This window comes from Bubalus kerabau, chromosome 13 (assembly GCF_029407905.1).
Source record: "Bubalus kerabau isolate K-KA32 ecotype Philippines breed swamp buffalo chromosome 13, PCC_UOA_SB_1v2, whole genome shotgun sequence".
Classification (NCBI taxonomy): Eukaryota; Metazoa; Chordata; class Mammalia; order Artiodactyla; family Bovidae; genus Bubalus; species Bubalus kerabau.
The window spans coordinates 73205640-73217684 of NC_073636.1; the positions used below are offsets into that span (position 1 = coordinate 73205640).

Genomic DNA, 12045 nt, shown 5'->3' on the forward strand with positions numbered 1-12045 from the left:
TATCCATCCAGAACATTTGAAACTGAGGTATGAGAGCTATACTGCAAGTGACTGAAACATGCCATATATACCAGAATGCGAGACAGAGCAGATACACGGCAGTGTCCAACATTACACCCCTCTCCCGCAACGAAGCAGCCCACTCCAAGCTGCTTCTCACGTAAGAAACCTTATGTGACATGTCTCAGGGCGAAGAGCACCAGCAGGGGTTTGCTTGGTGATGGTTAATGATTCTCTCAAACAATATAGGGCAGGCCAGCCAGTTTATTTATATTGAATCTAAACCTTAGATCTCTGGCTTAACAATAACATAGGAAACCTTTAAAGACACAATAAATCTTACGTAAATCAGAGATGGTTTAAACCTGTCATGTAACTTCTAATACCGCTGGGCTGGTAATTACAGCATGACAAATGTTCAGTCCAGTTACAAAACCACATTTCATTTTCCTTGGCACCCAAATCTTCACACACATCTGAAAAATGCACTGTTTTTTCAAAGGCTTTCACCATAAACATGCTGCTACCAGTCAAGCAATGACCGTTTGTTCACCCCCAGGGACATTTCTAAATGATCTGCTCACCTTGGTGGGTATGTAAGAACTCAGAAAGTTACGTTTAAAGAACGAAGATTAACTGACTGAGATGCCAAGAAAAGTTTTTATTGCAAGCACAGTGAGCAGAAGGAGATGTCTTCTCACACAAAGTAGCTGCAAGGTCTGCTGTTAACTAACTCTCTGACAACCCTTCATTGGTTAAAGCATAGTAAGGAGCTTCTTGCTCTCAGGTGTACATCATTTCTGCCATGTGGGACATTTTCTTGGGGATATACAAGTAATATTCCATGTAGCCCGAGAGGTCCTCAATGGTTACGTCATCCACGTAGACACGAGCCTGCTCAGAACAGGAACGGGGAGAGCCAGACAGAGTTCTCGTGTGAAGCGACTGAGAGTAGTCCTCAAGTGTGGATCTTCGTTCTGGGGCCAAGGGAGGGACATTCTGCAGGCCTGAAAAGGAATACACCTCCATGTCATGCCACCTCTTACACTGGCACTCCTTGCCTATGCATACACATGGCTTGCCCAGGTTTAGCTTGGAAACCGATTGAAAGTCAGAGAGATCATTGGCCTGGAGACTTGCTTGGGAGACTTGGGGAGCATCAGAGGAATCTTCCTCCTTACTCTCTGATGGGAGCCTTGGAACCGAAGTTCTCAAAGGCTCAGCAACCGCCCCTGTGTGATTAGTATCGAGAGAAGATGAGCATTCTCCTGCATTGAACTCTTTAGGGGTTGAAATTCCCAGCCCACTGCTGCCATCAGGGGAGTCAGTCTGGCTTTTGTGCTTGAGCTGGCTGCTGGAAGAAGCTATTGTACTGCAATGTATGAACTTTGGAGGATGAAGGACAGGAGACTTGGAACGGCGGCGACGCTGGGTTCTCACTGCTCCTCGTGAAGACTTCCTTGTAGACCTAAGAGGAAAAAACACACAAGAGGATGTTGGGATACAGAGTTCTTCTAAAGAGATCTTTTAAGATGGTTGGGAAAAATTGCCACCTCTCTGGTGAATGAGTGGAAATAAGTTCTCCCCAAAGACGTGTGCCCACCTCCATTGTCAAGCTGCCTGAGCCTGTGCATCTCGAAAACTCCAACACCCTCTTACTATAGGAGAGGTGAAGGGTAGTTTTAAGTCACGTTTCTCAGACCAAACATTTGGTGCAGAAGACCTGTCTGCCCTGTCCCAACCCTTGGCTTAGGAACCTCTGACCAGTGGTTTGGGGAAGCACCCTGCACAGACAACTTAGAAAAACCTCAATGCTGGGCTCCATCCTCTGAACAAGGCAGTTTCAGTACCACCAAGGCCGGGGGTGGGGGGAGGGGGGGGTAATGCTATAAATAATCACTCATTCAACAGAATGACAGATTTAGAATTCATTTCTATCACTGGAAACAGCTGAAAAACAGACTTAGACACTCTCAAGTTTTTAGATATTGGGAATTATCAGGCACATTATGTAATTTTTATAAAAAATATTTAATAAGAATTGTGCAAAGAGAAAAAGGTTCAAAATTGCCAAGCAAACTTGAAAGAGATAATGGCCGAGCAATTTTCTGAATTGATGCAAGAGAATACAAACACAAGAAGCACAGGCAGGACAACTAATTGGAGAAAACCAAAAACAACAGGAACATCTTAAAACCAGCTACAGACTAGATGGATTATTGCCAAAAAAAGAAAAATTAAGTCTGAAAGTAGGCTTTTCAACAACAACATGGAAGCCAGAAGACAATACCTTCAAGTGCTAAGAGAAAACAACTGCCACCTAGGACCACGATTTCAGGGTCACTAAAGCAGGGATAACTTTCAAGAAAAAGGATGAAATAAAGACATTTTCAGAGAAACATTCTATATAGACAACTAACACAGAGCAACACCCCCCCCACCCCACCTTTTTAACTAAATAACAGACTTCTTTAGGAAGAAAGTGATCCTATATGGAAGGTCTGATGCCACAATGGTGAGAGTAAAGGAAGTGTCCATGAGACGAATCTAAACAAACACTCTCTAATCTAAATAAAATGAAGTAGGGTAAATAAAACTGAACCGGTGAGACAAAAAATAATTGACAGAACTCAAGTACCAGGCCATCCATGTGGGAGGGGACTGGAGCAAAACAGTTCTGAGGAGGACAGCTAAGAGAAACACAGTATGTAATTTCCAAACCAATGAAAGGAAAACTGGTATGGAGAAAAACAAACACATTTCAAACAATTTTTTAAATGGGGAGGAGAGGGAAGGTGGGAACAAAAGAAATAAAAAAGAAAAAGCAGGACAAACAGCATAAAACAGCAGAACAAATCCAAATATATCAATAATCAAAATAAATGTTAAGTTTAACTCCAGACAAAACAGACTTTAAGACAAAAGCCATTATGGGGGATTAAGAAGGTCACTAAATACAGTAAAAGTCTCAATTCATTCAGTTTAGAAGAAAACATTCTAAACTGGCATGAACCTAGGCTATAAACAAAATAGCTTCAAAACGATAAAGCAAAAATACAGAACTTACAGGGAAAATAAACGAATGTACTCCACTGGGGGAGACCTCAACAAGCCCCTCAATTATTAACAGGCGAAGCTAACACCACCAACAGAATTATTTGAAAAAAGATCCTACAAATAAGACATTTAAAAGCTTACTTTAATGGACATTTATAAAACCTAAGAATGATTAGAGGAGAGCCATTCTTCTCAAACACACATAGAACATTTATAAAAACTGACTACGAACCAGGCCAGACAGCAAGTCTCAGCAAATTCACAATGAGAAGAAAGGCTCTTCTTTAATTGGTGCATCTTGGGTTCTGTATCGTAAGACGTTCTCTTTTGAATTCTCAGCAAAGAAAATCCAGTACCACGTTAAGGTGCTGGGATAAAAACCATGTGCAGTGAGAAGCTCTTACCCATGCCAACTGTCTTTAGATGCACATGCGGACTTAGGCTTGGCATCCTCTACTGCTGCTCTGACCGACGCTCTGACACTTGCGCCTTCTCCAACAGACAGAGACGCTATGGACCTGAAGACAAGAACAGAGTTTACTGCTTAGAAAACCGTGCAAGAAGAACACACTGCTCTCACCAACCCAAATGCAACTTGTGTTAATACCTTTATTACCTTTTCAGTTTGCTTTTCTCAAGAATTGCTCAGCTTTTACTGTAAACTGTCCTTCAAAACCAAATTTGGAGGATCCCTAAGAGCTCATAGTTGCAAAACTGTAAGCCAAAGAATGATTCTTAAGTATAACCAGCAGTGGGATATAAATAGACTGTTTATCTGGGGCAGATCAGGCCTTATGTCCAGGGAGAATGCTAATGACACTGACCACTTATTTTATGTGGGCAAACCAGGGCTGTGGAAACTCAGTTCAGGAGGATAAACTTCAGGAGACTCAATCTAACTCTGGGAGACTCAATCTAAATGAATCCTTTTTCAAATAGTATACAACTTATACAAAAATATTCTGATTTTTACAACCAATAAACCTGAAATATTATTCAGTTAAATCTCTACAGTTTAAAACTACACAAGTAACGTGGGTTCTCAGTAAAGAAGATGAAAAAATTTAAAAGAGAAAAGAATCAACTCTAATTTCATAATCCAGAGATCAACATTAACATTTAACATCAAATTCTTCTGGACCTTTTCAATACACACACACACACACACACACACACACACACAGGGCCCCTACGACACATGCTGCAGCACTGTAGTATCCTATAGAAAGAGACAGTCTACTAAGTAACAAGATGCTCACTCACTGAAACATAATTTAAAAGCTGGCAATAACTAAATGTCAAATAACAGAAAATACCATACTATATAAAATTAGTGGTGTCTGGTACACAATGGGATATTAGGAATTTATTAAAAATTAAGTGTACAAAGAACTTTTAATGACATGGGAGAATGCTTATAATATTAAAGGAAAACAGCATGGATGAATACCTGTACATATATTATGATTTCAACTGTGTAAAAACAGTGATATTACAGATGATTTAGATACTAACAGTGGTAATGGTAAGTCGTGATTTTTACTTTATCCATTTTATGACTTATAAATAAGCATGTATTATGCTAAATATATATATATAGAGAGAGAGAGAGTCTGAAAAAAAGAACTATATTGTTTTGCAATTAAATATATAGTCTATCCTGATAAGACAAATACCATTAGGAACCAAAACCCGTTCAACAGGATCATGCTGAATTCCTTGGCAAAGCTTGGTTAGCTTATGAGTCAGTACCTCACATGTTCCATTTGTAAATCAGCAACAATTCGAAACAACCAACTAGAACTGCATGACACACTATACAAGTCTTATTCTGCTTAGTCACAGTAATGACTCACCCCTTGTACTCTTACTTGGTTTTCTGAAATGTTCTCCACTGCTCCTTCTCTTTATAATTTTACACACAGTAGATTGCAGGCTACAAACACATAGTATCGGACCATCAACTGTACAGAGTATTTTAAAAGATTTTATGTTCCAAGTAATTTTTAGGGGCACAGAAATAGCTTATTTTATGTTCCAATGAAAATACCAGGAAAGAAGTCTGTGTATCAAGAGTTAAGTAAATTCATATACTAAGGGATTTACATTTACCTGTGCATTTGTAAGTATTTTCCTGATTAAAAAATTGCATAGATTTGCATCGTCTATACCAGAAATCACAGAGAATTACACTATGACTCGAGTCTGGAACTATGTGTTTCCCTGCTTTGTTTCTGCTTCCCAAAATAGCAAGTACTAATCAATTCTAATGGCAAGATGATCATATTGGCAAAATCACTAGAAGATACTTACTTGCTGTATCATGGAAACAATGTCAGCACCTGTAACAGCTGCTGTGCAAATCTATGAGTGTAAATGTTCTCATTTGGTAGGCCAAAAACAGGGTTAGCAATAGGCGGGCAGCTGTAACAACTAACATGTATTTAATTTTACTATGCGCCAGGCACTGAATGTGTTTCTTCATGTTGTCTTCATAAAAATGGTTAAAAGCAGAGGTTCTGGAGAAAAATCATCTGGGTTCAAATTCTGGCTCTACCACGTCTTACCAATGTGACCTTTTATAAGACAATTCATCTGTAGCTCCTCTGTAAACTATACAGTATACTCTGTACTGTCTATCTTCTAAGTTGGTAGAGAGGATTAGATGATATGTACAGAGTACTTCAGTATTGAGGGCATAGTAAAATGAGTAATAAATTTTAACAGTCATTATTGCTCCTTGCTGAGTTGGGTTTCCGTTCATGAAATGAAATATTGTTATAGCCATTAAAATTTAAGATATCTTCTGGCCTGGGGCAAAGAAGGGGGATGAAAAGAGTCCTGCATAGAACATTTTGCAAAGGGTGAAAATATTAACATTCAGACAGCAGCTGGTCTGCAGGTGCTCTAATTAGTTTGACCAAAGGGTCCAAGACTATTGATCTCAGTGACAGAACCCTAATGAATAGAGGTTTCCATAGTGATAGGCTCAGCGATCAGAGCCCATGAAATTGACAATGTCTGCAGAGATTCCTATTGAACCAACTCACTTTCAGTGAAAAATACTGTGATTCCCTAGAGATGTAGGAGGAACTCTCTGATGGGACACTGACTGCTAATGTGTGATTAAAAAGAGGCAGGGGGCAGGGAAAGCGGTACTCTACCAAAGTTAAGGATAATTCCCAACCTTGGAATACAAATGAGCAGCTACTTCTCAAAATTTAACAGAAGAGTTTCTTTTATAACAATGTTATACAGAATTTGGTAAAATATCACACTATTAGCATTTATACTTCCTACAAATAAAAAGAAACTTTAGAAGAGAAAGAGCTCCCCTGAGGAAATGTCTATTTAAATCTAGTAAACAATTCCCCAATAATATACTTCATATTTAATTACCCTGATGCATCCACTCTTAGTTTCTTGAAAGCAGTTTGTAGACTCTCCTCCTCTCCATCCTTGGCTTCCGATTTCATTGTGAAAGTTTTTACACTATTATGGATGTTCCCGTTAATACTAAAAAAAAAAAAAAGGAAGGAAAAATTAAATGAGCAAAGTGAAAACAGGTTAAAATCTGTATTCCTGATACTACCATTGCTTCTTAGTGGGATAAAGTGCAAATTTCTATTTCTAAAAGGAAGTTTCAATGATTAGGAAACTGCAGGTTTTATTTCTTAAGAGGAGACAAATGAAATGATACAGAAAACATGTGTTTATTATGATGGTATTTAAACTGTCCAAATACTTGAAGACAACATCTTGTTTCACAGTTTTGGAAATTAGATCACATTACCTAAAATCTGTGTTTCTGTATACTTTTTAACAGGAAGGGAAATCCTTCCACTTGTAGAAGTCTAGAAACCTACAGAAAAGATGATCATTGCATTGGAAATAAAAGGGAAAAGCTTAGTCTACAAGACTCTGATCTTTAAAATGCTACTCTTAAAAAGTGTATATATGTATATGCAAACCTTCACTTTCCTGTGTATTTGAAACTAATACAATATTATAAAATCAACTATATATACTTCAACAAAAATTTTTGAACAACAAAAAAATCCCCTACTGAGTATTTGTCTCATCTAACGCGAAACATTTCAGGTAAGAATAACTACATGACACATGACAGCATTTCTCTAAAGCAATCCTGACGCAGATATCAGTATTTATACTCATCCTAATAATCATACAGATAGGTATCAAGTTGTTACCACTGTCAAGGCAGGATTATAAACTTGTTTCAATGATACTGACTACTCCACACACTATCTACAAGGTTGATACCTTTGCTTTCTTTAGCTTCTAATACTCTCTCACAAAAATAGATGAACTACACTTGTAACTCAAAATCTTAAAGGGAGCTGAAGAGATAGCAAGTAAAGGAAAACACTAAAATTGTTCTACAGATACGCCTTTAAATGATCTCTACCTAATCAACTAGCTTGATTAACCAAAGTTCTCCATTTCCCCCACCCTGATTTTTATATTTAAACCAAAAAGGTGGGGGGGGGGGGGGCAGACCAACCAAAACAACAAGAGATACAATAGAGAAGTTAATCAATTCATTGACTCTAATCTCTCCATTTTTTTTACTTTTAGGGTAAAAAATTTCCTGATACCAAATCCAGAATGAAGATGGTTTCTATAAACATATTACTGGAAATCAGAAAGAAAAAAGTAAAACAAAAAAATAAGAAAATGAGGAATTTTTTAAGCATTCACTTCACCTTCTCTATTTCTAACCTGCTACCCCATCCCCCCACCCCCACCCCGCCCTGGGCACTCTCCCAGTGCCTGGATCCTTGGAGCCTCTTTGATTTTATATCTGCTCATTTCTCAGGGGTGGGTTTGATGTTATTGTGAGACCTCTAATATTCTAAAGGTCAAAGTGTCATAATATGTTTGTTAATGTAACCACGCAGTACCAGAGACAGAATTAGGAAGCAAGGAATCAAGACTCTTTATTTATGTGTAGAAGGTATTTTAGGCAGACTTCTCTGAGAACACTGAAAACAGTCTCAAAAGAATTTATCTAGTTTTCACCTCAACGTCTTAAAATATTGAAATACACTCCCCACAGATATTTTTGCTGGTTTATTTAACCAGTACGTCACTGTGAAGAAACAGTATCAATTCCGTATTTCACTGGCTACTAATTCAGTTCTAGATTTAGAGGAGGATCCTCTCCCAGATACACAATAACATCTTCTATACATATATATTTATACCTGGGGAGAGGGATGGCCAAAGATCAGATATTCTCTTATTTTTGAAGCTCCACAGCATCTAAAACGGTGCTGTCTGTAGGCTGTAAACAAATTCCTCCTGCTGGCAGAACTAAAATAAAGTTTTTATTAGTTTTCCTCAATTACTTTATGACCAGTCAAACGCTGGCCCTCACAGAGGAACATCATATGAGCCAGTCTCCCCACTCCTCTGAACCCCACACAATCCCGCTCCGGGCCTCTCTAGAAATCAGCACACATCACATCTACATATGCATTGCTGTATTCTACAGGCAGAAATCCATTCCTTACGCAAACATTGACAGAATCCCTACGCTGTGCTTTTAGCACTAGTCTGGATGCTCAGACATGTAGGTGTGGACTCAGGACTATGAACCCCACTCCTGCCCTAACACTGTGCTAAGATGTTGTGCACTCAGATATGAAACTTTTAATTATACAATAGGGCTAATTTATATACTGTAAGTGACCTCCAGACGTTAATACAAACTCCACTAACATTCTTACTGACACACTAAAAGATCCATCATTTACAAACCAAAACAGGCCAGAATAAGACTGGCTACCGACTAAAACTCTAGGAATGAAGTTCCATCTAAACTATTTTCAGACTTCGAGCATTTTGATTACTCATCTTTTCCCTCAGTTAAATTAACCCAGAGCAAAGGTGAATCTCAGGTATGACCTTAACAGCTAAACAGTAGCGTGTCTGTAATTTTAAAAGGCTTTACCATGCTCCTCCCTCTTCCCATGCACTCAAATCAAGAGCTGCACAACCAACTCCGGGGATCTTACACTTGATTTATCTTCATTAAGTTTATGGGAGGCGTTCTTGCCGATTTTTACTGCACTATCTTCTTGAAATTGAACAATCCCCGCAAAGGTCAAACTTTTAAAGTTACTTTAAGTCAAATCACACGGGGATTCGGAGTTTCCCTTAACCTTTCAAAACAAAACAAAACAAAAACACAAAATTCTTCTAAGTTCCTCCATCAAAAGGGCAAATTCCTGACTTTTCTCTGACTTTAAACGAAGAGTAAGTCTCACAATATTATTTATATCTTGCAATTTTAACCAAGCCCACCTAACAACCACAAGCCTAGGTCCAAATTTCCCGGACCCTGAAAAGACCTGAGAACGATCAATAAAGGATCCGCGCATAAGCGTGTCATCACAATGTTAAATAAAGCTTTTAGAAAATTTCCCAGCCCAGCAGGAAGCATGGAGTCCGGGAAAAGAAAATCCTGTCCAGCAACTCTGGAAGACTCGAACAAGACGAAGTTGCAACAATCGGCCCCGGAGACAAAACACGTTCACGTCTCTCTCTACCCACTCAACTTCTACACCCTCGGTGCTAGAGCACAAAGTTAATTCTTTTCACCCAGAAACTGGGTCGGTCGAGGTTAAACAAGATGGGATGGGGAAAGGTCAGGGCCTGGGAGGGTTCGGAAAGTGGGGATCTGTCTGGCGCCCGAACCCGCCCGGGCTCTCCGGCTGCAAAGTTTCCCCTTGAGGATACTCCCCCAGCCAAGATGAGAGGCCTGCGTCGGGCCAAAGGGGTGAGGGATCCAGAAGGAGGCGGGAACAGAGCCGAAGAGGCAGCCAACGAGACTGGGGCTCGGGAACCAGCGGGAAAGGGCGGGAAGGGGCAAAGGGCGGCCGAGGAGGGCGAAAAGGGGAAGCTGTGGACCGGCGGGAGAGGGCGGAGGCACGGCGCGGGGGCCGTGGAGGCGGGAAGGGGCGAGAGAGAAGAGCCTCTGGCAGGGCCAGGCCGCAGTGGCCGAGGGGGCGCAGAGAGGCACAGGCCCGGCCCGGACGGCCCGGCCCAGGCGGCCAGCATCGGCGGGCGACGCAGCTCGACGTGAGGCGGGAGGGCCAGAGGAAGCCGCCGGTGGTCAGGCCGGGCCGGGAGGCCCAGACGCGGTGACGCGGCGCGTCCGCGTCACGTCAGGGTACTCACCTTCTCGCAGCAGGGGCGCTCCGGTAAGCCAGTCCGGTCAGTTTAGAACGTCTTTCCCCGATCGCGGCGCCTAACTGACCCGGATCCAAATCCGCGGGGGGAAGACCAGGGCCTCCGAAGTCGCACTGCGCCTGCGTCACCCAGGCACGCGCCCCGCCCCCTTCTCATTCTCCTCCCATCTCAGGGACTCGGCGACGGGGGAGGGCAGCGGCTGCGCAGGCGCGAGGCCGTGGCCGCGCGTCTCAAAAGCCTGGCGCCAGCCCCCTCGTGAAACACGTGCGCCTGACGTCATTTCCTGTTATTCTCTTCACTGGCTCCTCCCTCCGCGAAGGGTTCGCTGGGGATGGGATTTTTGGGGCTTGCCCGCTTCTTCCGCTTGGTCAGGTGAGCGAGTGGGCGTGCTTCACCAGCCAGCCGCCTCCACTTCTGCGGGTCTCCTGGTGTTTGGTGGTGTACCTGGAATTGACAAGGCTGCGGGATTCCTCGGGGTGAGGCCATGATGGGGGAATCTTCACGACAATAGACTCCGTCTGAGCGATTGGCGAGAGCCCCCTCTACGCCCGAATTGGACTTGCTGCGACATCTCCAGAGCTGCGACGAGAGCCCTCGCCTCCCAAGGATCTTCCAGGGCTGCAGAGAAATCAAGGAGGTATTCGACACGGTCAGAACCATGAACGTGACACCGGAATCGGAACTGAAATGCCTTTAGTATACCCCTGTTGTTTGACTTGAGGCAACTCGCTTTTTTATCTCTGGGCCTCAGTTTCTCCATTCGGACTATTTCAGCGAATCTCGGTTTTGGGGTTTTTTTTTTTCCAGGCATGGACTCCTTTGAGAATCTGGGGAGAACTGTAGACCATCCCGACAGAGAGACGCACATGCATACTAAATTTTGCGAAAAGGTTTGGGCAGGTCACCTAAGTAGGTGATTTTTAAGTATCTTGTCTATTTGTATGACTCATGACAGGCTGAGAAGGGGTGGGCGTCCCTTCAGCTGCCACTCCCTCCATCAGGAGGAGTGGTTCTGCGGAGTTCCCTGTACATCTCACCGCACCCAAGCTCCCGTCTGCAGCTCTCGGAGCACCTGTCAGCGCTGTATGGGAAAAGATGGCTTTCCTCAATAGAATGGGCTAAAGTTGGTCCTGGCCCAACCTTTATGTGAAGTTGTCACCAGAACCAAAACAGGACCCTCCCACTCCCCAATACCTTAGCTATAATCACTTAGCTAGATAGGCTGCTGAAAATGTATATTTAACCTACCTACAGCTAGATCTTGGAAGGCCTGACCCATGTACAGGTCACTGGATAAGGTTGTTAAAGCATGCCATGGGCGCTGGGTAAAACATTCTAAATCTCCTTGTTAGTGGGAGAGGCTCAGTAACTGACAACGGATGAAGAAAACCTGTTAATTGCGAACTTCCAACATCAAGCCTAATAATGCTAATAATGGCTGTCCTCCACTATGCAACAGCCATGCACATGTTTGCACATTTAATATTCCTGTGGTTTTTACACATTTTACAGATGAGGATAACTGGGACTCATAACTTGTTCTGTCGCCCATTTTCCTGTGTCATACAGTGCTAGAAAGTGACAAAATAAGGATCGAAACAGTCTCAAAAGCCTGGCCATCCACTGCTGCCCATCTCTCAACATCTCTTAGAAAAGATTAAGAAACAGGAAAGTATCCCTGGTGGTCTAGTGATTAGGACTTGGCACTTTCACTGCTATGGCTAGGGTTTAGTCCTTGGTCAGGAAACTGTAATCCCTCTAGTTGCCTCA

General features: G+C 42.1%; 1 protein-coding gene across 2 annotated transcripts; it reads right to left on the minus strand.

The window, feature by feature from the left end:
- Positions 1-246: 246 nt before the first annotated feature.
- On the minus strand, positions 247-10434 carry OSER1 (oxidative stress responsive serine rich 1). 2 transcript variants are annotated; one of them, XM_055545072.1, is made up of 5 exons: positions 10264-10434; positions 8286-8394; positions 6457-6573; positions 3462-3575; positions 247-1468 (listed from the first exon to the last, which is right to left on the minus strand). In XM_055545072.1, the coding sequence occupies exons 3-5, from the start codon at positions 6531-6533 to the stop codon at positions 784-786; spliced, it is 876 nt and encodes a 291-aa protein (XP_055401047.1). In that variant the 5' UTR covers positions 6534-6573; positions 8286-8394; positions 10264-10434; the 3' UTR covers positions 247-783. The 2 variants fall into 2 exon arrangements, with proteins under 2 accessions (XP_055401047.1, XP_055401046.1); XM_055545071.1 differs by lacking the exon at positions 8286-8394 and having other exon boundaries at positions 10264-10433.
- Between the last annotated feature and the right edge of the window lie 1611 nt (positions 10435-12045).